At 44.7% G+C, this 27,156-nt stretch overlaps 1 protein-coding gene across 1 annotated transcript in view; it reads left to right on the top strand.

The window, feature by feature from the left end:
• KCNH5 (potassium voltage-gated channel subfamily H member 5) overlaps positions 1-27,156 on the top strand; it is a 186,325-nt gene that overhangs the window by 22,772 nt on the left and 136,397 nt on the right. The window contains exons 3-4 of the mRNA XM_088661197.1: positions 20,345-20,460; positions 20,884-21,276. Of these exons, the coding sequence (XP_088517323.1) occupies positions 20,345-20,460; positions 20,884-21,276 (509 nt within the window). The remainder of the gene's footprint in view (positions 1-20,344; positions 20,461-20,883; positions 21,277-27,156) is intronic.

A 27,156-nucleotide genomic window follows, 5' to 3' on the forward strand; every position in this document is an offset into this window, starting at 1 on the left:
ATTTTGTGGCTAACTATTTTGCGATGTTTAAATACAAATGTTTATATAAAAAGCACACGTATTAATGTAGAAATGGGGTGGGATAGGCTTACGAATTAAGTCACGTGAAACTGACTCTTAATGGAAATAAACTGAGCCTTCCCACTTTTCAGTGTTCTCATTTGTCTCCATCAGTTCCACATTCATCCCATTTTGAGCTGAGTGGGGTTATCCTTCCCTGGTGGAGAGTGGAATTTGCCAGATGCTATTTTCTCTCCCAGAATGCTCCAGATGTGATGTTCTTCCAGTGCATTCTGGTTTTTTTTACTGCTTTACTTGTTGTTGTTGTTTTTTAAATGCAATGCAATGCAATGCAATGCAATGCAATACAATACAATACAATACAATACAATACAATGCAATGCAATGCAATGCAATACAATACAATACAATACAATACAATACAATGCAATACAATACAATACAATACAATACAATACACAACCATCAACTAAAGGCAACCCAAGACCAACACTCATTCCTACAAAAAGAAAAGATGGAATTCACATGTCATGAATTCCAACATGACTCCCAATCCCCGCATTGTGATTCCTAATTTACATTACGACTGCGCACTTCACTTTAGCTCCCCTAGGTTATTCGGTTGTGTTAATTTTGCAAAGTTCTCTTATTTTCATGCAGAAATTAGTCCAGGCCTGCCAAACAATTTAGATTATCACAATGTCCTTTAAAGCATTCTCTGTAAATATTCCACTCTCTATTAAATATTTGATCTGCGTGGTTTCGAAATCTTGCTATCAACCCAGGGCATTCCGAGGGCGGAAAAATGTGGCTGTGCACAGTCCACATCATCTCTCCCATCGCCCCGATCTGGAGCTGCAGGTTGGGAAGGGAGGGTCTTCTCATCTGGGCAGTCCCATCCCAGGACCTCTTTACACACTGCTCAGGGTTGTGTTATCAATGCAACAAAAGTGTCGAAGTCAGCAGTTGCGAGTTACCATTCTCTGCAGCCACAGCAGGCGCTGTGATTCTCAGGTGGTTTAACATTACCCCAGGAGGTGCACTCCGTTGTCTCTCGAGACAGATGGATTCCCTCTCCAGAGTGGTGCATGCTCTAGTTATCTCTCGCTTGGACTACTGCAATGAGCTTTATGTGGGGCTACCTTTGAAGGTGACTCTGAAACAACTACTAATCCAGAATGCAGCAGCTAGACTGGTGACGGGGAGCGGCTGCCGAGACCACATAACACCGGTCTTGAAAGACCTACATTGGCTCCCAGTACGTTTCCGAGTACAATTCAAAGTGTTGGTGCTCACCTTTAAAGCCCTAAACGGCCTTGGTCCAGTATACCTGAAGGAGCGTCTCCACCCCCAACGTTCTGCCCAGACACTGGGGTCCAGCGCCGAGGGCCTTCTCGGTAGTGGCACCCGCCCTGTGGAACGCCCTCCCATCAGATGTCAAAGAGAAAAACATCTACCAGACGTTTAGAAGACATCTGAAGGCAGCCCTGTTTAGGGAAGCTTTTAATGTTTAATAGACTACAGTCATACCTCGGTTTAAGTACGCTTCGGTATGAGTATTTTCAGTTTAAGTACTCCGTGGACCCGCGGATTAATCCACTTTCCATTACTTTCAATGGGAAAGTTCGCTTTAGGTTAAGTACGCTTCAGCTTGAGTACAGACTTCCAGAACCAATTGTGTACTTAAACCGAGGTACCACTGTATTGTATTTTAATATTCTGTTGGAAGCTGCCCAGAGTGGCTGGGGAAACCCAGCCAGATGGGTGATTTATTATTATTATTATTATTATTATTATTATTATTATTATTATTATTATTATTATTTCAACAACCCTGACCCAGCTCAGACTCCACCTGCCCCACCTTGGATCTGATTCCAAATTAGTTTGCGGGTGGGGCAAATGTTTAATTATTATTATTTCAATTTCCTAGGGTGGTGGGGGAGGGAGATGCTGTATCTCCTTCCTCTCCACTCCTGACCGAGAGAGAGTGTGCCACTTCTGCTTTGCAAACTGCTCCCTTTGCAGAGAAGGTGTTTGCAGAAGAGCACCCTGTAGGATCTGCAATCGCTGAACAGCACCCTGCAGAATTTACCCCCCCCCGCTGTCAGTCCAGTGTGTGGGGGGGGGAGGGGCTGATGGGAGTTGTAGTTCATCAACATCTGCAGGACCAAAGGTTCCCCAAACCTGTCCTAAAAAAACCCCCATGGAAGCAGTCAAATGAGAGCCATCCCAAGATAATGGGATAATAACAAGAGCGAGTCAGAAATCATTCTTGTGCTCTTTCCCCTAAAATGTGGCATTTGGAAGAGGGTTTCAGCTTTCCTGGTGCTCAGCAAGACACTCTCCGTTTTCCCAAGTTGAAAACTGTGCACATTATTTCAGAAAATAAATCTTTTATGTATTGTCAGCTTTCTCTCTCTCTTTTTTTGAAAGCATCACACTCTGGAAAGTGTACCCAGAGCGTCACTTAAATTGAACGCTATAAGGCAGCCATATAAATCCTTTCCCCCGGCAACAGACCCCGCCACAATTATTTGCTTTAGAGGGCTTCATAACAATTTTGCAGCCATAAACGTTGAGCAAAACAAGGTGTATATCATAGTTAAGCATACATAGTAGGTTGCAATTACACTGCAGTCTGGACCATAAATATGCCTGTAAGGGTGCTGTTATGCTTGTTTGTTTGTGAAACCCATGAAAATGTGTATTCTCTCTCTCTCTCTCTCTCTCTCTCTCTCTCTCTCTCTCTCTCTCTCTCTCTCTCTCTCTCTCCACCTTTCCTTTCTCCAGTTTTATGTACGGTGAGCTCACAGACAAGAAAACCATTGACAAAGTCAGACAGACGTTTGACAACTACGAATCGAACTGCTTTGAAGTTCTCTTGTACAAGAAAAACAGTATGTATTTTATTTTATTTAAAATGTATCCCACCTTTTTCTCCAAGGAGTTCTAAGTGACATGAATGGTTCTCCCCCCTCCTTATTTAATCCCCACAACAACCCTGTGAGGTAGGTTAGGCTGAGAGGCAGAGACTGGCCCAAGATCCATGACTGGGTGGGGATTTGAACTCCAGTCTCCCAGGTCCTAGTCAAAGGATAAATGGACATAAATCTGACATCAGGAATCACAAGACAGAGAAACCAGTAGGAGAACACTTCAGTCTCCCAGGACATTCTGTACAAGATCTCAAAGTAGCTGTCTTAATTACAAAAGAATTTCAGAAATAGACTGGAAAGAGAAGCTGCTGAATTGCAACTTATTACCAAACTTAAAACCATGGAGAGACGTGGTCTGAATAGAGACATTGGATTCTTATCTCATTATATATGATAAAGCTATTTTTAGCCATCTTACCCCTTGCTTTTTCCTGTAAGACCAATTGCAGTTGTTAACAGTCGTCAACAGGTTTACCACACCTATCAGCCAATCACCCATTCCCACCACCCTTCTGAGTAATACCCCTCCCCACCCTCTCACTATATATAAGGGTCTGGAGACTTCTGTTTCAGTGTATCTAAAGAAGTATGCATGCACACAAAAGCTCATACCAATAACAAACTTTGTTGATGTTTAGTCGTTTAGTCATGTCCGACTCTTCGTGACCCCATGGACCAGAGCACGCCAGGCACTCTTGTCTTCCACTGCCTCCCGCAGTTTGGGCAAACTCATGTTGGTGGCTTCAAGAACACTGTCGAACCATCTCGTCCTCTGTCGTCCCCTTCTCCTTGTGCCCTCCATCTTTCCCAACATCAGGGTCTTTTCCAGGGAGTCTTCTCTTCTCATGAGGTGGCCAAAGTATTGGAGCCTCAGCTTCACGATCTGTCCTTCCAGTGAGCACTCAGGCCTGATTTCCTTCAGAATGGATAGGTTTGATCTTCTTGCAGTCCATGGGGCTCTCAAGCGTCTCCTCCAGCACCATAATTCAAAAGCATCCATTCTTCCGCGATCAGCCTTCTTTATGGTCCAGCTCTCACTTCCATACATCACTACTGGGAAAACCATAGCTTTAACCATACGGACTTTTGTTGGCAAGGTGATGTCTCTGCTTTTTAAGATGCTGTCTAGGTTTGTCATTGCTTTTCTCCCAAGAAGCAGGCGTCTTTTAATTTCGTGACTGTTGTCACCATCTGCAGTGATCATGGAGCCCAAGAAAGTAAAATCTTTCACTGCCTCCATTTCTTCCCCTTCTATTTGCCAGGAGGTGATGGGACCAGTGGCCATGATCTTGGTTTTTTTGATGTTGAGCTTCAGACCATAATGGAACAGGACGTCCCTATTTTCATCAGAGAAATGTTGGAGAGTATGGCAGCTGTGTCCCTTTACCATTTAGATTGTCACTCCAGGCACCTGGACAAATCCTTGAGGTGCCTTCCTCTGGCCCCCGTGATGACCTCTTCTGCGTTGCGTTTCCGCCTGCCTGCCCTTTTGTCTGTGCTGCCCACCTGAGTGCTCCTGTACATGTTAAGCCAAATCCCCCCGGGGGGGACAGCTGTTCTGGTCACAGTCTCAAGCCCTGTCATTCCTTTCTTTCCAGCTGGTTGCATAGCAAGATCCTGACCTTAAAAAACAAACAGAGATGAGCCACAGGGTCTTCCTGCAGGCTGGATTTCTTGAAAGGAACGGGGTGGCTCTGCAGTTTCTGAACATGAAACGCCAAGATCTGATAGGAACAGGCACATGCGGCCCTCTAACCCCTCTGTCTGGCCCTGGGGACACCCTTCACAGGCCATGCCCCTGCCTTCCAGGCCACACCCTCACTGGCTTTGCTCCACCCCTTCCTGTTGGTGACTCATAGAAGTCAGTTGGTAGCTGACCACACCTCTGCTTGTGTGACGCTTCAGCAGATTATATGGAGCCCAAACAAGTCTCTTTTTTTGAATATAATTTGTTATAAAATTTTCTGTTTTACAATTTAAAATACTTGTTTTACATCCTTAAGATATCAGTGACTTCCCTTCTTCTCTTTCCATGGTTCATGTTACATATCATAAATCCCTGCATATTTTACAAAAACTATACCATTCAGTATTCCATTATTGCATCCATCAAAACTTATTTACGCTGTTGAATTTATCTTAATGCTGCCAGCATTTTCAGCTGTACATTATTATTTCCCATATATTCAATAAACGTTTCCCAATCTTGTTTAAATGTATGTTCTTCTTGTTCTCATTCTATATGTTAAGTCTGCAAGCTGCACATATTCCATCAGTTTAAGTTGCCATTCTTTTTGGTTGGGACCTCACTCATTTTCCATTTTTGGGCTAACAAAACACGGGCTAGGTAGTAGCGTACATAAATAACCTTTTTTTGGCACCGGGGAATTTCATAGAATCATAGAATCATAGAGTTGGAAGAGACCACAAGGGCCATCCAGTCCAACCCCCTGCCAAGCAGGAAACACCATCAAAGCATTCTTTACAATGCCTGTCAAGCCTCCGCTTAAAGACATCCAAAGAAGGAGACTCCACCACACTTCTTGGCAGCAAATTCCACAGTCGAACAGCTCTTACTGTCAGGAAGTTCACCCTCCTCTATACGACATCCTTTTATACAGACACAAGACAAAGCTAAACACTGCAATGTACTATACATTGTTCTTCTGGTCTCTGAAGTCAAGATACTTAGGCACCCACTAACACTATCACCATGCTAGCTAACGCTGCTGTGTAAAACCCACAGCCTTTTCTCCTGACCCCGAATCCTAGAAATGCAGAGTTGGAAGGTACACCAAGGGTCATCTAGTCTAACCCCCTGCAATGCAGCAATCTCAGCTATCCCTTAATAAATAAAAAAATAAAACTACATTGGGCCACGGATGCTCCTTGAATCCACACACAGAATGAGTCTGTTATAAGGTTAAGCAATGTTAGGTTTGCATTTCGGTGTTTAATTCTCCCACTCCATTCAATGAGACTTTGATTAGTTTAAGTGCCACCTAGGATAAGCGGTAATCATGATTGCGAGCCTGCCTCTATGTTATGATTGTGCTCCATGCGTGTTTATTTTATATCCTCTTATTTTATATATTTTTTAATTACAGGAACACCTGTTTGGTTCTACATGCAAATTGCACCGATAAGAAACGAGCATGACAAAGTGGTTTTATTCCTTTGCACTTTTAAAGATATCACTTTATTCAAGCAACCCATCGAAGATGAATCCACCAAAGGTAATTTAGAAAGGAATATGTTTGCAAAAGTGTCAAAGAGATCGGGGGTGGGGGGTGGGAGAGAAGAGTGTGTTGACTCTAGCCCACTTCTTGTATTACTCGTGCATAAGGGACTCATGAGTTCGAGCCATAATGGGGCTGTGCTTCTTGCCACACCCAGGAAAGCACATCACAGTGCTAGCCCCATCCCCAATGGCCACGTGTTGGGTAGGGTTGTCTGCAAGGGAACCCCCAACTGCTTCCATGAAAGGCGTGGGTGTCAGAGGGCAGTGCAAGAAGTGTGTTGTTGTTGTTTAGTCGTTTAGTCGTGTCCGACTCTTCGTGATCCCATGGACCAGAGCACGCCAGGCACTGCTGTCTTCCACTGCCTCCCGCAGTTTGGTCAACCTCATGTTCGTAGCTTCGAGAACACTATCCAACCATCTCGTCCTCTGTCGTCCCCTTCTCCTAGTGCCCTCAATCTTTCCCAACATCAGGGTCTTTTCCAGGGAGTCTTCTCTTCTCATGAGGTGGCCAAAGTATTGGAGCCTCAGCTTCACGATCTGTCCTTCCAGTGAGCACTCAGGCCTGATTTCCTTCAGAATGGATAGGTTTGATCTTCTTGCAGTCCATGGGACTCTCAAGAGTCTCCTCCAGAACCGGACACAGTTCTTCTCTGACTAATCATGGACTTGGGGGACTCAGAGTCCCATGGGGAGTTGGGCAGCAAAAGCCAAACCCCAATTTTCCCATCACTGTCCTTTATTCAATCTAAGTTGCAGAACGTAACTTCAATTTAACATTGTGTACTTAAAAACAGCAACGTTAATTAATGTCGGTCGTATTTGCCTGGTTCTTTCCCGTTTCTGACCACATGATGAGCATGTGAAATCTAGCGATTTCTACTTCCTTTAGCATTTCCATTAGAATTCCCTGACATTCTTAGTGATGTTTGCTGTCTCTCCGTTCCTAAAAGTGCTGTTAGAAATGTATCTAGAAATTCTTCGGCTTGCAAAGAGAAGACAGATGCATTGCTTTCGCCTTCCTTGTCCAGCCCATTTCCAAGACAGATTTCAAAAGGTTAAACATTATCAAGAGGATTTAGGGAATCGGGAAACTCAGTTCTATTCTAAGATCGAAGAAATATTTTCTTCCCCTGTTGTGGAGATGCTAATGGACAAGGTGGACTAATGCTCTGGTCTAGCATGTGACAGCTTTTGTTAGATAAACTGGCCCATGTTAAACTTATATCTGAGACATGCAGCTTTATTTTGTCAGATGTTGCACTCTGGCGTATGCATAATTCATCTTCTGTCTCGTTGCCACACACATAGAGGCTTTCCAGCTGAGTCTATTTTGGAATTACGAACCACAAAGATACATAAATTACAATGGTACTGGGAAATGTAAGAATCGGAGGGAAGGGGGAAGATAGGACGGCACTAGAGTGAAACATCACTGAAAAGAAGTACAATTCTTAGCTGGAAAGCCATATTTCATATAGAAAAAAAAAAGATGGAATGATTTCCGCCACCCACACACCCTGGGTCTGTGAGATTTGTGTATAATACATAAGGAGAATGTCACAATCTCACAATAGTGGAAGAGTATATAAATATGAAGGAGCTTTCATTATTCATGGAAAGGGTAAGTTTTGGTGAAAATAAAATAAACAGAACTAAAATATTGATGCCATCATTCAGGAGACTCCCTGCACCAATGTCATAGAATCAAAGAATTGTAGAGTTAGAAGGGACACCAAGGGCCATCTAGTCCAACCCCTTGCAATGCAGGAATCTCAGCTAAAGCATCAATGGCAGATGGCCATCCAGCCTCTGTTTAAAATCCTCCAAGGAAGGAGAGTCCACCACCTCTCGTGAGAAAGAGAACTGTCATTGTCTAGGAGAGGTTGTAGATCTCTGATGCAGAGGGTAGATGCAGAGGGTAGGCCCCAAACCAATTGATTCAATTTACATAGGCTGTCATATGTCTGGACTTTCCCAGACATTCCCGGGATTTCAAAGGTGGAAGTGAAGTCCGGGTGGAAGGAAGTCTGGGGCAGCAGTTTGTCATGGATCTTAGACAAGTGAAGCTCAACAATTTTGGGGTTTGTCTAAAGAAGCTTTTGGGGTGTCCTGGTTTTGACTTTTTCAACCCTGAATTCCAAGAAATGTCAGAAAAAAACTTTCTGACAGTAAGAGCTGATCGACAGTGGAATAGACTGTCTCGGATTCTCCCTCACTGGAGGTTTTTAAACACTGGTTGGCAGGCCATCTGTCAGGGATTATTTAGTTGAGATTCTTGCATTGCAGGGGGTTGGACTAGATGGCCCTTAGGGGTCCCTTCCAACCCTTCAAGTCTATGCTTCCATGAATGGAGCCTGAGAGAAACCAAAATTGACAGATATGTCCATCCCTACCTGGGAGCAAGGAGCATTGAACTCAGCGGGACTGACATGCATAGGCCTGCAATGTATTTTTAAAAAACAAATGATGAATCAATTAAACATGGCAGCTCTACTTATAAAGAGCATTTATTATCTAAGAGAGCTGTTCTGATCCTTCCCATAAAACCGAAAGCATCATTGAAAGGGTGCTGTGTGTAAGAATATGAGTTATCCCACCGGTATTTCTTCCAACAACAAAAAAATGCTTTGTTACCACTCTGAAAAAACGTCACGATAGAAAACTGGTTGTATAAGGAGATTTTGCTATAGCAATAACTGGAGGCTATTGATCCCAAACTCTTCAAATTGCCTTAATAAAGATAGTATCTTAAAATAACTCTGGTCCTGCCGTCTTCTTTCCCCAGACATGTTTTTTTTTAAAGGAATAGATGCACTGTATTGTTCTATAGCCCTGAATTCTGTGCCAATATCTTTTATGAACCAACAGCATAAAGACACAATATTGGCCTTGTCAAAGTGCCATTGATTATGTGAGCAGCTTCAACATTTTTCCCATATTTACCAGACTTATCCATATATAGCAAAGGTAGGGAACCCTTTTCAGAAAAGGCAACTGAAACAAGCAACCAGATAGTGACACCCCAAAAAGAAAAGTTTCAGCATTGGGGGCTTTTTAGTTTAGAGAAAAGATTAGAGGTGGCATGATAGAAGTTTATAAAATCATGCATGGGGAGAGTGGATAGAGAAAAGTTTTTCTCCCTCTCTCATAAAACTGGAACGCATGAAGCTGAATTTTGGAAGATTCAGGACAGATTAAAGAAGCTACTTCTTCACAAAGCGTGTGGTTAAACTGTGGAACTCTCTGCTGCAGAAAGCAATGATGGCCACCGACTGAGGTGGATTTAAAGGAAGATTAGACAAATTCATGGGGGGGGGGCGACACGTACTCTGCCTCCCTCTCTCTGTCTCTGGGTCTGTCACATAAACACACACATTGAGACACACACAATTCATGGCCACCCCTACTTACCATGCTTATTTAATGCATATGACTTCCCCCAAAGAATTCTGGGAAGTGCCATTGCCACTGGGAATTGTAGCTCTGTGATGGACAAACTACAGTTCCCAGGATTCCTTGAGGGGGAAGCCATGTGTTTTAAATGTGTTTGGAATGTACAGTGAAGAGGGGGCGGCATTCCTCTACCCTCTCACCCTTCCCCTCCCTCCAGCAACGAGTCTTTAAGAAATCATTTTAGCTTTTTGCTGGCAACCCTTGTAAGTTGGTAATTCAGGTGGGACCTTCCAAAAAAAATGGTGCAGAGTAGGGATTACTCCCATTTGGGGACCTAGCCAATCACCCAACCTTGTCCTTTTCTGGAATACTATTAATTCCACTCTCTCTCCCTCCCGCCCCCTTTGACAACCATGTCAACATTCCACACTCATAGGGCATGCTCTCTTCTCTTAAGCTGTTTCTGGACTTCTCTGCTCCTTGCAGGTCACCACACCCCACTTTTTTGCATTTCTGCAAACATTGGGGGTTTCCTGAGCCCTACCGATACACCCCTCTTGCAGATCCCAGCACCCACCAGCCATGGCTAGAGGTGATGGAAGTTATAAGGGGTAACGGGTCCAGTTAGGTCCAGTCGTGGATGACTTTGGGGTTGTGGCCAGCATGACTAAGCCGCTTCTGGCAAACCAGAGCAGCACATGGAAACGCCGTTTACCTTCCCGCTGTAGCCTATTTATCTACTTGCACTTTGACGTGCTTTCGAACTGCTAGGTTGGCAGGAGCTGGGACAGAGCAATGGGAGCTCACCCCGTCACGGGGATTCGAACCACCGACCTTCTGATCGGCAAGCCCTAGGCTCTGTGGTTTATACCACAGCACCATACTCAGTGCTTTTTTCTGGGAGTACTCAAGAGTACGCAGTACTGGCGCTTTTTTCTTTCTTTCTAGAAGAAAAGCACAGGTCATATTCCAATAGCAGCTAGAGGACTACAATTTCCTACCCCTGTTATTGTGTGTGGCTGGTGCCATTCTGGCTCTGTAAGGATCCACATGCAGCATAAAGAATTTGCTATTAGTATGTTGGATCCTGGATCAATGCCCTGGTTCAGCTAGGCGTGTAAGAAACCAGCCATTTCCATTCCAACCTCTCCAACAGCCAGTGCTGTTTCCATTCCACTGAAGCCTAGGTTTCGCCAAATACTACCTTGCCCTCCTCCACCGTCTGCACAATTTTATTTAACATACATAATTATTTACATGATTTATGTATGTTGTGATTTACATGATTTATGTATGCCATTCATTTCATTGCAGAGGCCGGTTGTTCCAGTGGAAAGGAAAACACAATTTAAGTGGGGGAAATGCCGTCATTTATGTATCGTTTGTGAACTGAAAACAGCGTACTGACGGTTATTCCCTGGATTGATTTCTGTTCCGGATATGGGACAAATAAACAAGCAATGACAATTTATATCACCTTTCCCATTTCCATTAGAATTCTCCCACATTCTTAGATTCAGCACAAGGCAACACTCCCATTTCAAAGGCAGAATGTCTTTGCATGCAAAACAAGGCAACAATTTGCATTTATTATTAAAGCTAATCTTTAAAACATTTAGCAGCAGAATCATGGCACATCTAAAAAATTGAACGGGGAGAGGGTTCTGAAATGCCTGTTTTGTGTTTTTAATGAGCTGGCATCCTATAGAATTTCAGTGCCTGTAAAGCGAGGCTGCAAATGTTTCCTGTCTCTCTTCCTACATAGATGATGGGGTCAAGTAGAGAACTAAGTACGTTTACACTCTGCTGGCTGACAGGTCCTCCATCATTTGAAAACTCTCATCTTCTTCCATGAGTAGAGTTTGGCTCAAGGCAAGGCGTCAGCTTAAACAAGTCTTTGCCTCCTCTTGTCTGGGATGAGGATGCCATCAGCGGCTGGCATCTCGCAACTGGCTCCTTTGCCATTAAAGGAAGGGTGGGAGACTAGACCTGGCTTGGGGGCCAGATTGTTATCTCCTCCAATAACCTTTGTGGGCCACGTTTGACAATCTCCCGCTTGTCAATCACCTGATGCCACAATGATGTCAGGTGACCCTTTTTCGCCCCTTTCAAAGCGCTATCTTGACAGAGGGCTGTGCATGTGCTGCTGATCAGAAGTGCCCACAGATCTCTCTTCAGCACAGATTTTTAAGTCAGCTACATAATAATAATAATAATAATAATAATAATAATAATAATAATAATACAGCTGTACCTTGCATCTCAAATGCCTTGGCTCCCAAACAAATTGGCTCCTGAACGATTGAAACCTGGAAGTGAGTGTTCCGGTTTTCGAATGATTTTCAGAAGCCGAACGTCCAGCGCAGCTTTCGTGGCTTCTGATTGGCTGCAGGAGCTTCCTGCAGCCAATCAGAAGCCACGCTTTGGTTTCCGAACGTTTTGGAAGTCGAACGGACTTCCGGAACAGATTTCGTTCAACTTCCAAGGTACGACTGTAACCTTGCCACTGTGGGCAGCTTCCAGCTAAATATAAAAACATAATAAAACTTCAGACATTGAAAACTTCCTGATACAGGGCTGTCTTCAGTATGGTGGACTGCAAGACGAGCTCAGTGACCCTCCCATTGTCTCATGGTGCCACTTCCACTTGTGTGGGCAACGGTCAGCCTGAGAATTGCCATCATTGCCCCCCCCCCGCAGTCCTTCTACCCTGAGCATTGCTGTTAACCCTAAGCATTTTTGTTACCGATTAGGATCTCGAATGCCACTCTGACACATTGATTTAAATGCCTTCATTATTTCCTTCACTTTCAGAGATGAGGCAATCCGAGGTTAATTGCAACCCAATAGAGCTACGCTAATGTTTTATTAAGGAAAAAGCTAGTCACGCTGGCCTTTTTCGGCAGAGGAAACCTGCTAATAATAACGAAGCCAGATGGAACCCAGTTCCTGAGACAGCCTTGAGAACAGTGCCGTAATTCGCACCAGTCTGCTTTTGGCAAAGGACAAAACAGGAACATCTCCCTGGCGTTGAGATGCTTGGCAGTGGTCCAGGAAATAACAATATAAGAAGGTGCCCTGGTCCGGATCAGACTATTTCTTGTCCATCTAGCCTAGCAAGCTCCAGTCCAGGGGTAGGCAATGTGGTGTTCCCTAGCTGTTAGAGTCCAACTCCCATCAGCCCCAGCTAGCAAGGTCAGGGATGATGGGACTTGTAGTCTTTAGGCCACCCTACTGGAGAAGACAGCCCTTGAGAACCCAGGTAGATGGGCCAATGGTCTGCTATGAGATATCTGGCAGGATCGGGGAGAGGAGACAGTGGAAGAAGATTGGAAGAAATTTAAGATTTATTTGGAGAAGAAATATAAGATTAAAAATGGATAATGAGGGAAGTGGAAGTACAAAGAGGCTGTAGAAGCAACTAGATATAGTAAGAAGGGACTATGTTTAAGTGAACTAGAATTATTAAGAATTTCAGATCCAAATGAGATTTTTAAATATTGGGAGTAAGTGTGTAAAATGGATCAAATAATATGCTATAATAAGTACTTTAGATGAAGAAATGGGTTAAGAAGAAGAGAGCGCTATATTAGATATTAATAGAAACGTGGAGGGGGAGGAAGGAGGAAGCTGGATGCTTTGCAGGTGGATGCATCGATCGCAGCAATGCCAACTATTCAGGGGTTATTGTCAGATAATAATGATGGAGTTACTTTAGTGGTGGCTGAGTTTTTGTGCTCGGTTCACGCAGAGAGATTGGGCCACTGTGGAGAGGACCAGGGGATGCTAATTGAAAATTGATATATTGCTCTAAAATACTAAATCAATTAATATGTATTTTATTTCATGAAGTTTATAATGTGAATGTTTTACTCATAATTTTGTTCTGAAGCTTCTGAATTTGTCATGCCTAATAAAGGTTATTGATTTGGAAGGAGGAAGTCGATAGAATAAGAATTACATATGATATTGTCATAGAAACTTTTATTTTTTTTCTTTTGTCGTCATTTTTTTGTGTTGATTTTTGTATCCCTTTTTGTATACCCTCCTTTTTTCTTTTTGTACCCTTTATAAAATTAATAAAAATATATATAAACAAGATATCTGGCAGGTCCCACCTTTGCTACTCGTTGGACCGGCAGCGGTTCTCAGGGTCCAAAGGAAAAGTTATGATGCCAGACGTTTAGACTGGTGATACCAGACATGAAACCTGATACTTGCACACAACGTGCGCGCTGAACTACCCCCTGCAAAAAAACAAAAACAAACCCAGTCTCTCAACTGATAAAGACTCTCCACCCATGGGAGATAATAATAATAATAATAATAATAATAATAATAATAATAATAATAATAATAATAATCCCTTATCTCTCTCGCTCTGACCTCGCCACTGTGATCCAGGCGACGGTCACCTCCAGGCTTGATTATTGTAACTCATTCTACGTGGGGTTGGCCTTGAAACTGACCCAGAAACTTCGGAATGCAGCGCCGAGACTCTTCACGGGGTCCTCGCCATGGGAGCATATTCATCCGGTGCTATACCACCTGCACTGGCTCCCGGTGGAGTACAGGATCAGGTTTAAGGTGCTGGTTTTAACCTTTAAAGCCCCATACTGCCTAGAACCCTCGTACCTACGGGACCGCCTCTCCTCGCATGCCCCATAGAGGACCTTAAGGTCTGCAAATAATAACACCCTGAAGATCCCAGGCCCCAGGGAGATTAGACTGGCGTCGACCAGAGTCAGGGCCATTTCGGCCATGGCCCCAGCCTGGTGGAACGCTCTCTCACAAGAGACTAGGGCCTTGCGGGATTTGACATTTAATAATAATAATCCCATGATCCCCAGCTAACAGGACCAGTGGTCAGGGATGATGGGAATTGTAGTCCAAAACATCTGGAGGGCCGAAGTTTGGGGATGCCTGCCCTAAACGGCCTCGGTCCTATATACCTGAAGGAGTGTCTCCACCCCCATTGTTCAGCCCAGCCACTGAGATCCAGCGCCGAGGGTCTTCTGGCGGTTCCCTCACTGCGAGAAGCAAAGCTACAGGGAACCAGGGAAAGGGCCTTCTCGGTAGTGGCGCCCGCCCTGTGGAACGCCCTTCCATCGGAGGTCAAGGAGATAAACAACTACCTGACATTTAGAAAACACCTAAAGGCAGCCCTGTTTAGGGAAGTTTTTCATCTGTGATATTTTAATGTATTTTGGTATTTGTTGGAAGCCGCCCAGAGTGGCGGGGGACCCCAGCCAGATGGGTGGGGTATAAATAATAATAATAATAATAATAATAATAATAATACATCCAGCTGCTTTGTTTATTTGTTTGTTCATTTGCATCCTGCCCTTCTTCATCAGAGCTATGTGACATGTCATGTTCAAGGTCCACAATCAGATCTCTAGGTAATGATAACTTCAGAGGCATCCACATTGGTGCAGTTTGGAATGATTTGGTTCACCATCGGTGTGGCAATCAGCCTAAAGCTAGCCAGGTTATTAAGGGTTAATCCTAATAGAATTGTTAGAACCCAGGGGGGAGGGCTCTGGCAGAGTATATAAACCCCACCCCTGGAGTCAGTGAGGAGTTGAGTTGAAGTTGGTGGTGGAAGTTGGTTAGTTGAGGTTGGTCAGTTAGTGGGAGCTTGTGAGGTAGTTGGTTGGTTATTTGCAGAGAGAGCTGGTTTAAAATATTGAGGTGGAGAATAGATGGAGGATTTTAGTCAGATGGGATACTGAGTTGTGAGCTTATTTACAAATATTTATTTAGTTGACTTTAGCGGTAATAGGCCGGTAATTTGTAATTAGAGGTAATAGGCCGGTATAGGAACATCTGTAATTTTGGAACAATCTAAGATTTGTACTGCAACCATTAAGCTTATGAACGCACAATAAAGCAACTTCGTTTTACTTTAACCTTATCCTGGTCTGAAGTGATTTTAAGTAACAGCTGATATTTTATTTTGTCGTTGGCACATCATCAATAGACCGTAAAACGTCCGGGGGTGATGTGCAGGTCAGAGTGACCGTGACAATCGGTATTCAAAATGGCACCATGTAGACAAAACTATCGGCTCCTCCACCTCAGGAACCATCATGCCAAACTGGGTGATGGATCTCTTGAGGGGCATCTGAACCAATAGAGTACAGACAAGACTTTCCAAAATAATATACCAGATTCAAGCAAACTCTGACCAGAGTTTATGGACACTTTCTAGCCAAGCAAAGACATTCAAGTGAAGAGAGTGATTTGCAAATTGTATAATTGAGCTGAATCGGATCCTATAGTTTGCATTGCTTGCATTGTATGAATTCTGACTGTATGGCTGTAGCCCTGCTTAGAATGCTTTTCGGTGCCTCTGTGTCTCTGCACCAAAGTGTGTCAAAGTGCAAAGCAAAAGGAACAGGATGCCCAGCTCAAGGCTATGAGCTAACCTTGTCTGGAACACAGAGAAAGGCTCATCAGCCTGACGCTGGAAGCTGCCATGCTTGACGCATAGTCTTACTGTTGAGTCAGCATGTGCTTGTGTTTACAAGAAGAACAGGATACGGATTTCCCTAATATGGACTTGAAATTTGCGTGCACACACTTAAAGAGGAGGGAGGGGGAGAGCACAAAGGAGTGGATAAAAGCCTCATGTAAAAAGTGTCTTTTTACTCTTGTCATCAGGAGTCTCTCTGTATATAGAGATTAAAACTCCAATCTGAAACTCAACCCCCGATGTCGTTTTGACTATCTTTTGTCCTTGCCTGGGTGCAACTTAAAAGGGACCCTTACTAGCTGATAAGGCTACACAAGAAGAGTGAGCAGCAGGCCAGTGAGGGTTGGGGCTGGGCAGGATTCCAACAGCCAAAGACAGAGGCATAGCTGCCAAGTTTTCCCTTTTCTCGCGAGGAAGCCTATTCAGCATAAGGGAAAATCCCTTTAAAAAAGGGATAACTTGGCAGCTATGGACAGAGGCCTGGGGGGCCTCAGTCAGCCCCTGGTCCTGAGCTTCTGAGCCCTGATTTAGAGCTTTAAAGGGCAGAACCAGCACCTTGAAATGAGCCCAGGAAAAAATCTAGAGCTAACAATTTTAACGGAACATTAATGTTATGTGATATAATGAATGGACTTCCTTCAGGACTCTTACAATGGTGGCAAAGAAGGTTGCTGTTTTTTTGGAGGTAGCTGATGGCTGAATGACCCTTCAGCTCTCAAAGACAGATGCCCAGATTGATTTTCATTGTTCTGGATCAGGTCTCCTCAGGCTTCCTGGCCCTGGAACACTCCATAATCAGGATAATCAGAGGAGAAACCAATGGAAAGGCATACTTTATGTTTCGGACTGGGAGTCAGGACGACACAATTACAAAACTGCTCTATTGATTTTTGGCAAGTGAGGGCATTTTGTTTTCATTAGCTTAAATGAACAAGAAGGCTGGAAGCACAGTCTTTCGCCCTGTGTCCTGCCAAGCCACTGCACAAGAAGTCGTTTTCGGAAGGCTCATTGATTTGGAGGGGGACGAATGAACAGTACAGGCTCCAGTCCGTGGGAGAAAAAAAGTTCTTCCCTCCCGAAGGCTAGAATGATTCCATGCTTCTGCAGTTGCTTCAGAAGCCTCAGAGTGGTACCACATCAAGGCCTTGTCCCAAACATCTCTGTGCAGAAGGCCCTGATTAATGTGTCTGAGCAGCCAAAACGCTAAATGAATGTTGAGGAAATATTCCTTTTCTGCTTGAAGAAGTTAACCGCATCAGTGGTGCTCCACCACTGCCAGAGAAGAGCCTTAGGGCTTAGCAGTTGCTGAAGTCTGATGTGAGGGATGGAGTTTGATCCCACAAGCAGCAGTGATGGCCACCAGCTTTTAAAAATAGGATTAGACAAATTCATGGGGAGCAAGCCCATCAGTGGCTTCTAACCCTGAGGGATATACTTTACTTCTGGGAGGTAGATATGATAGCTATCTTCAACCACAATTTAAGAAGGATATTTACAAGCTGGAATGTGTGCAGAGGAAGGCAACCAAGATGATCAAGGGTCTGGAAATCATTCAGAGGAATGGTTGAAGGAACTGGGTATGTTTAGCCCAGAAAAGAGGAGGCTGAGAGGAGATATGACGGAACAAGCTTGTATCCTGCTATTCCAGAGGGTAGGACCCAAACTAATAGATTCAAGTTAAAAGAAAGGAGATTCCAAATAAATTAGGATGAACTTTCTGACAGCAAGAACTGTTCAGCAATGAAATGGGTTATCTCAGAAGTTGGGCTGTCCTTCCTTGGAGGTTTTTAAACAGAGATTGGATGGTCGTCTGTCAGGGATTAATGATCCTTGGGGATCCTTCCAGCTCTTCAATTCCATGATTCTGTGATTCTATGAAAATATATCAGTAACAGTAATAACACTTACCTGCAGCACCCAGTGTTGCATTTCCATGGTGGAAGTGGGGTATTTTGCATACAGAAAAAGAGTTCCTCTTGAACTTTCAGAATTAGCACCTGTATTTTCTTTTCTCTCTCTTCCTTCCCTGTCCTAGTCCCCAAACCCATCTATCCTCCCTGCCCCATTATCCATTTTGTGTTATGTTTTAGATTGTTAAATCTGCAAGCAGGGACCATAGTGTTTTCATTGATTGTATGCAACCCACCCTGGGAGCTTAACTGGCTGAAATGCTTGGTACGAGTTCTCTTAATCAAGTGAACCAAACAAATGAAGGGAATCCATTCCTTCCGTTTTCCTGTCACCTTAAGCAGCCCAAGGTTCTTAATTCTCCTTTTTTAAAATAGGTTATTCTGTATTCAGTAAGCACTAGCTCTGCTGAATGACCAAAGAGGAAAGGGTCAGGCAAAAGCATGTTCTATCGTTTTGAGTACAAAGAGGAGGAAATAAAATATTAAAAGCTTTAATCTGATCACTATGCAGATTAATGACCTAAACTTCTGGGAATAAGTATTGACTGACTGACCATCTGCCATCAGAAATTCGAAATAGCTGACTAAGCTGAGATAATTCAGATAAATGTAGCAGTCATAAACAGCATACAAATATTGCCCTGCAGCAAGGGAACAACCACCCTCTTCCTGTAATCCATGGTTGGGGGGACATTTTACACCCCAAAGGACCTGTTCGCTCATGTACCACCCTTCCATACTGGGGTGGGCGGGGCCAGAAGCAAAACTGGGTGGAGCAACAGATACCATTTTGTTCAGTAGGCTAACATGGAAAAGGGAAGAAGCTTTGTTTTTTCCTGCTCTGGACGGTAGGACTCAAACCAATGGCCTTACACAAGGAAGGAGATTCCGACTAAACATCAGGAAGAACTTTCTGACAGTGAGTGCAGTTTGACAGTGGAACAGTCTCCCTTAGGAGGTGGTGGACTCTCCTTCCTGGGAGGTTTTTCAGCAGAGGTTGGGTGGCCACCTGTCATGGATGATCTAGTTGAGATTCCTGCATTGCAGGGGGTTGGACTAGATGACCCTTGGGGTCCCTTCCAACTCTGGAGTCTACAAGTCTATGATTCTAGCCACACCATAGGTAGTGCCAGAGAAGGAGGGCCAAGCACCCCCCACAAACAAAGAGCTTGCCTGCCCACTTGCCCCCCCCCATTTCTGAACTCTTGCCATTAATATGTCACCCACCTACAAATATACTTTGCCCATTCTGCTCCTGCCCAGATTTTTTTGTTTCTGGTGCCACCACTTGGCTTGGATGGAGTCTGAAGGCTTGTTAGAGAGGCCTGGGGTTTGGGCTGCAATTTGGCCCTGGACCTGAGGTTCCCCACTCCTGCTATAATAGCAGGGTAGTTACTCTCTGTTAACCTTCCATCCTAGACTCTACAAGCATCAAATCTAGTCCTAGCAAGGCTGGACCATTCACGGCATGCCTTGGAGGGGTGTCTCAGATGCTGATCTTATATAGTTGCTGAGCTAGGGTACCCTTTGCCCCTTCTTCTTTCCAGCTCTCAATACGATTGTCTTCTGTTTGTTCTCCTTTATGTTGGTTGAACCCCTGCAACTGCACAGTAGGATTTAAAACTCTTAAGGAAAAGAATTTTCCTTAAAATTCAAAACCAGTGTGGTGTAGTGGTTAAGAGTGGTAGACTCGTAATCTGGTGAACCGGGTTCGCTTCCCCGCTCCTCCACATGCAGCTGCTGGGTGACCTTGGGTCACACTTCTTTGAAGTCTCTCAGCCCCACCCACCTCACAGGGTGTCTGTTGTGGGGGAGGAGGGGAAAGGAGATTGTTAGCCGCTTTGAGACTCCTTCGGGTAGTGATAAAGCGGGATATCAAATCCAAACTCTTCTTCTTCTTCTTCTTCTTCTTCTTCTTCTTCTTCTTCTTCTTCTTCTTCTTCTTCGACCCATGTCCAGTTGGCTTTTTATTGCCCAAGGAGACTGATGGAATTCATCGCTCATGGTCTCTTCCTGCATAATAGCTCACTGAAAGAACCCCCAACATTTAGTTGGATTCATTCTATGGTCTATTCTGCAGGCACTGATGAATTATCCCTTAAACCCAGTGTGTGGATGGGGGAAAGATGATCAGGAAGAAAAGCTTTTCAGTTCATCAGACAATTTTTAAAACCAATTTAATCCTACCTATAGATTGGCTAAACATTGCAGACCTTAACGTTCTACCATGGACTGTAGGAATAGCAGTTGGATACCATTGCTGACATTGGGACATTGCTGTGACCACTATGTTCTGAATGAGAAGATGACCAATGGCCATTGCCAACCAGTGAACCTCACCATGTTCCCTTCCTCTTTGCAGGCTGGACAAAGTTTGCTCGATTGACACGAGCCTTGACGAACAGTCGGAGTGTTCTGCAGCAGCTAACGCCTATGAACAAAGCCGAGGTGGTCCATAAACACTCACGGTTAGCTGAAGTAAGTGTCAAACAAATGCTCTCCTCTCCTGATCTGAAACAGTGTGTGTGTGTGTGTGTGTGTGTGTGTGTGTGTGTGTGTAACATTGCAGACAGAAAGAACCACCAGCCAAAGTTTCAGGTATAAGCTGGAGGAACACTTTCCTTTCCCAGGAGGAAAAGACCTCGTTGAGATGGAAGCAACACCAAGAAAGAGAGATAGAGACAAAGCTTTGATTGTTCTAGGATGGTGAAAGAAGTGGCTTTCTAGGATTTGAGGCAAGGGACATTCCCAATGCTACCTGGAGATGCCAGGGATTGAACCTAGAACTTTCAGCATACTCTACCACTGAGCTGCCGTATTTCCTTGAATTGGGTTTGTGGCAGTTCGTGATATAATGAGCAATAACCAATGTGGTAACACCTGCGTATCTTTTATTTTAAGGTTCTACAGCTGGGTTCCGATATCCTTCCACAATACAAGCAAGAAGCCCCAAAGACTCCACCACATATCATTTTACACTACTGCGCTTTCAAGACCACTTGGGACTGGGTCATCTTAATCCTCACCTTCTACACGGCCATCATGGTTCCTTACAACGTGTCCTTCAAAACCAAGCAGAACAACATTGCATGGTTGGTTCTGGATAGCGTGGTGGACGTTATTTTCCTGGTGGACATAGTCCTGAATTTTCACACAACCTTTGTTGGACCTGGTGGAGAGGTCATCTCAGATCCCAAACTCATCAGGATGAACTACCTGAAAACCTGGTTCGTGATAGACCTTTTGTCATGTTTACCTTATGACATCATCAATGCCTTTGAGAATGTGGATGAGGTAAGCAATCTCAATCTGGTTTTGCCAGGGACTGCTTGAGGTTCGGGGGTTTATAATGTTCCAAATGTGGGTCATGACCAAATGTTAGCTAATTCTCTTGCACTGAAATCAGTGGGGACATATGAAGCTCACAAAATCCATAGTAAGTCGATGTAAATGCCACAAAATAGGGAGCAAGCTTCTGGTCTGCAATGGTGTTGGTCTTAAGATGGAGTGAGGGGGAAAGGTAGCAGAGTTATTAGGTGAAACTCTCTTAGGTTCACCAGTTTATGGGGCCCATTGGAACTGATGGTGCAGAAGGCTGGGAGGTCAACAGTAGGTATAGCCAGAGCCAAGCTTTTGTCCCCTCTCTGCTCAGTTCTACAAGGGAAACACTGAAACTAAGGAGGAGGAAGCTGACTGGTGGTGCCACCCTCTGGACTGGTTGTAAGTGGGAAGGCAGGCAGGTGGAGGCTGGTGGAAGGCAGCAGCCTGAGATTGGCGGGGCAGCACCCCATATGCCCAAATGGACCGCCATCCACTGCCTAGGTGCTAACTAGATTTTAGGTTACACCTTGGGATGCTGGCCTGAAGAAAGATACAATGACCCAGTTTGCATGTACAGTGGTACCTCTACTTACGAATAACTCTACTTACGAATGTTTCTACTTACGAATGGAGCTCTGTCCGCCATCTTGGATGTGGTTTAGATAGGATTTTTTCTACTTACGAATTTTTAGATAGGGTTGCTTCGACTTACGAATTTTTTCTCCCAGTGCATTCCTATGGGATTCAACTTACATTTTTTTTCTGCTTACAAATGTGCGTTCGGAACGCATTAAATTCGTAAGTAGAGGTACCACTGTAATGCAAAGCTAAACAATGGCTTAGCAAAGAACAACTGGGTTCCCAGAGCAAAGACAGCTGCTGCTGCTCTATTCCTCCAATCCTGCTGTGCTATCCGAGGCTAAGCCATGGCTTGGTTTAGCATTACTATATCTATTCCCAGGTTTGCGGGTGGTCTCACTCCAGACAAGCTATGAACTGTAACCAAGGTTTGCTCTTGGTTTTCTGTTTTCATGGGGAAGACAAACCATGAACTTGGTTTCAGATGTAACACTAAGCCAAACCATCGCTTAGTCCCACGTAACATGGCAACGGCAGGATTAAAGGAAGAGCCCAGTGGCTGGTCTTCTCAATGAACCCTTGTGTTTGCTTGTTTCTGCTAAGCCACGGTTTAGCGTTATTTGAAGACTGGGCCAGTGGCTGATTCCCCCTTTCTGAAAATGTAAAATCCAGCAGTTCTCAGGATCTGTCAACAGAATGAAACAAAGCAGGTTCTTTTTCCTGTAGTGTAGACCATTTGCAGTCACCCACTCCCTCCACCCTTCTGAGTAATACCTTCCCCCCACCATCTGACTATATATAAGCGTCTGGGGACTTCTGCTTCAGTGTATCTGAAGAAGTGTGCATGCACACGAAAGCTCATACCTATGAAAAACTTAGTTGGTCTCTAAGGTGCTGCTGGAAGGAATTTTTTTTATTTTGTTCAGGTTCTTGGGGAGAGAGAATAGCAGAAACCCTGTTAATTCTCATATTAGCAAAGCAGGATATTAATTTTAGACGGAACACCAGGTTAAACAAGTCAAAAGTGGCAAAATAAGGTAGTTTTACCCACTGGTTGGAGGGAACAGATATTCAGAATAAAGTCTGATGAAGCTTGCCTCACTCTTATATCTAAATCTGGAATCAAAATGAAAAACTGACAACAGCTACCGGTAAAAGCCAATCAACACGAAAACAACAGCAGTCAGGCCCAGAGACAAAAGCTTTTAATAAGCATATTATTTAAGCATTCTTTATAACACTACAGATGTCAAGCTTGACACACGAGCAGGACAAAGAGTAAATAATTTGCCAAATTAAGAAGTCTTTTTTTTTCTAAATGAAGATGCATCATCTCCTCAACATAAGGCATTAATTCATCCAGTCAAGTAATGTTTCATTTTTAATGCCCACCCTCAAGGCTGAGCTAAAAATTTTGCATTGCTTATCGGCACCAGATTTTGTCCATGCCAAGAAAACTTGGGTCTTTCAAACAGCAGCAAGAATAATTTTTGAAGGGTGACCAAGAGATGCGACCGAGAAACAGATCCATGATGTCTCCCTCGGGAGGTGATGGATTCTCCTTCCTGGGAGGTTTTTCTGCAGACGTTGGATGGCCATCTGTCATGGATGCTTTAGCTGAGATTCCTGCATTGCAGGGGGTTGGACTAGATGACTCTTGGGATCCCTTCCAACTCTACAATTCCATGATTGACAGGCATATGTCAAGATTGCTTTGATGGTGTTTCCTGCTTGGCAAGGGGTTGGACTGAGTGGCCCTTGTGGTCTCTTCCAACTCTATGATTCTATGATTCTACTTAGGGCTGGAGCTGGGAATCTCAGGCCTAGGGGGACAGATCCAGGCCTTTTTATCTGGCGTCTGGGTCTGTTCCCAAGCCACACCGCTTGGTGACCTCCCTCTTTGCCCTCCCTGGGTGCTTTTTTCTTCCTGAAGTGTGTCCTTGAGCTGTGACCATGTCTGGCTGCAGGATCGGGTAAGGTGTGTGGCTGTACCCTGTTGCTCCACCCACTTTCCCCTCAGGTCCCACCCATCACAGGCATACAGTGCCCTAAAAATTGACCATAGAGGAGTCTGGCCCCTGAACTGGAAAAAAGGCTCCTCTATCTTTGACGTAGGGCAGGCATGTCCAACAGGTTGATTGCAAGCTACTGTTCGATCGCGGGGGTGTTTTTGGTTGATCGCGGTATTAATACAGTGGTACCTCAGGTTACAAACGCTTCAGGCTACAAACTCAGCTAACCCAGAAATAGTTCCTCAGTGTAAGGGGAAGAGAATATAGGGATCCTCCTCTCCTCATCAAAAGCAGCTCCTCCCCAAGCAGCGATAGCAGCGAGGAAGCTCAGGAGTCCAGTCAGGAAATGGGGAGAGAGGGCCAGGGCTCTGGCAGCATGGGAGAGCCCCTGCGACACAGGAGGGAGGAAGAGGGGGGGGAAAGGGGGGAGAAGGAAAACATGGAGCCTAGACCCTTTTTTCCTCCGGTTCCGGAATTACGCAGGAGAAGGAGGGGAAAGAGATTTGCTGTCCCGAGACTCTTATGTTGGAGGAGGTCCAGGGGCGGTCCAGTGCCGGATTCTGCGCCGGACTGAGCAGACATGTTGCACATACCCAGCTCACTGTAAATAGCCTGCACTAAATAAAAACTGCTGAAAGACAAGCATGCGGAGCGTCGTTACTCTAGAGTAGTTACAAGAACCCCTGACACTCAGTTTAAGAACTTTGCTTCAGGATGAGAACAGAAATCGTGTTCCGGTGGTGTGGCGGCGGCGGCAGCAGGAGGCCCTGTTAGCTAAAGTGGTGCTTCAGGTGAAGAACAGTTTCAGGTTAAGAATGGACCCCCGGAACGAATTAAGTTCTTAACCAGAGGTACCACTGTATAAGCGATTCTGGATGTGTTCCCCCCCCAAAAAATAAGCTCAACAACTCAGGGCATTCTCTTGGCAATGACGATGGGTAGATCATTGCTAGTTTTTTAAAAATATACTGGGAGTAGATAGCAGTCCCTTGGGAGTTGGGCGTGCCTGAAGCGGGGAATGCAGTGTTGCGTTGAGGGCGAGAACCTGCACGGATCATACCAGTGACGGGGATTTCATAGTCATAGGGTGAATACCTGCAATTAACAAGGCATTTCCCTTCCAGCCCTTCACCCATTGACACAATGTTGGATATCTCTGCCCCCCATTGCCCCACAGTGTCTGTTTGTCAGAACAGTTCAGCATCTACTTCAGCATCCTACGCCCCAGAAGATTATGCCAATGGCCCATCTCTCCCGTCTATGACCACCTTGCATAGATGGTCGGTGGCATTGGGTTGTCTACTGTGAGAACAGGATGCTGGACTAGGTGGTCCATTGGCCTGATCCAGCAGACTCTTCTTATGTTCTTATCTTGTTCTCACAGTGGCCAAGCAGGTGCCCACGGGAAGCTGACAAACAGGACCTGAGCTCAACGACACAATGCTCTTCCTGCAGTTTCCAGCAACTGGCATTCAAAGGCACTTACTGCATCTGGCAGTGGAAGTTGAACATAGCCATTCCATACCCTCCAACGTTCCTCTGGAGAAAATAGGGACATCCTATTCCATGTTTGGATACAGGTGGCACTGTGGGTTAAACCACCAAGCCTAGGGCTTGCTGATCAGAAGGTCGGCGGTTCGAATCCCCGTGACGGGGTGAGCTACCGTTGCTCGGTCCCAGCTCCTGTCAAACTAGCAGTTCGAAAGCACATCAAAGTGCAAGTAGATAAATAGGTACAGCGGGAAGGTAAATGGTGTTTCCGTGTGCCGCTCTGGTTAGCCAGAAGCGGCTTTGTCATGCTGGCCACATGACCTGGAAGCTGTACGCCGGCTCCCTCAGCCAATAACGCGAGATGAGCGCCGCAACCCCAGAGTCGGTCACGACTGGACCTAATGGTCAGGGGTCCCTTTACCTTTACCTTTATTCCATGTTTATTTTTATACCCCATCCATCTGACTAGGTTGCCCCAGCCACTCTGCGTGGCTTCCAAGATATATGAAAACGTAACAAAACATTAAACATTAAAAAACGTCTTAAGGAAAAGAGGGACATTCTGAGATTGCATCAGAAACCAGGATGGCTTTTGTAAACCCCCTAACTGTCCCTGGAAAATAGGGACACTTTGGAGAGTCATCCATTGCGACTAGTAGCCATTGATAGCCTATCTCCTGCATGAATTTGTCTCATTCTCTTTTCAAGCCATCTAAGTTGGTGGCCATTGCTGCCTTTTGTGGGGCAAATCCCACAGTTTGACTAATATGCTGCGTGGGAAAGAGCCTCCTTTTGTCTGCGCTGAATCGGCAAATGTTCGGCTTCGTCGGATGGGGTTAGGTTTTAGTATTATGAGAAACGGGGAGAGAGACTTCTCTCTATCCACCTCCTCCACACCTTGCATAATATTTGTACTGCAACAATGCCCAGAATCCACAGCCGTGTTGTACAAAGCAACACAATCTGTTGTTGTGGGGATAATTCTAAATACATATTCATCTTTTGGCAGCCTGTGATGTTTCCATTGGCAGCTGCCTTTGTGTTACCGCTAGGGCTGCATCCCTTAACTAACTCTTCTGTTCTAGTCTACAAAAGGCATGCAAACATACGCACACAGCTACAAATAAACATAATTTGGGGAAAGAAAGAAAGAATGAAAAGCAGGAATGGGGGGGGGGACCCAGAGTGTGGAAACACAGTCCCTGGAGGTGAATTCAGAGTTTGCATCCTAGAATTCTAGAGCTTTATCATAGGTGCTTCCTGGAGACCCGCTTATCGAGCCTTCATCCTGATTGGTTTGCAGGGAGATTAGAGAATGTTGACTATTTAACAAACCTTCACTCTGATTTGTGGGGAGGTTAGATGACGTTGCATCAAAGTATGAGTTATCCCATGTGTTTCCTCATCAGTTTCCTTATCAAAGAAAAAGCTGATTATTTAGGGGGAGGGGTTTTTGCGCAATCAACTGCAATTGTGCCACCTGAATTTCCTGGTAATTCGTGTGAATCCCAACGGAAAATAGCGGCAGGCTATGACTCAGCCAATGCACAACCCTCTGGTGAGCTGGTGTAGTCTTGTGATTAGGAAGCACGGCTAGAAAGCAGGGGCTCTTGCCTCACATATTGACCCCACAACAGACACACAACAGTTTTGTTTTGTTTTTTACATTGGTCTATTAAGTTTCTGTCCTGCCCTTCCTCTCAGAGGAGCCTAGTACAGCAAACAATTAAACCGCAAAGCAATATAATTTGCAGAGTTTCTAAAACACAAC

The sequence above is a fragment of the Zootoca vivipara genome, chromosome 1 (genome assembly GCF_965207765.1).
Source record: "Zootoca vivipara chromosome 1, rZooViv2.hap1.1, whole genome shotgun sequence".
Lineage (NCBI taxonomy): Eukaryota > Metazoa > Chordata > Lepidosauria > Squamata > Lacertidae > Zootoca > Zootoca vivipara.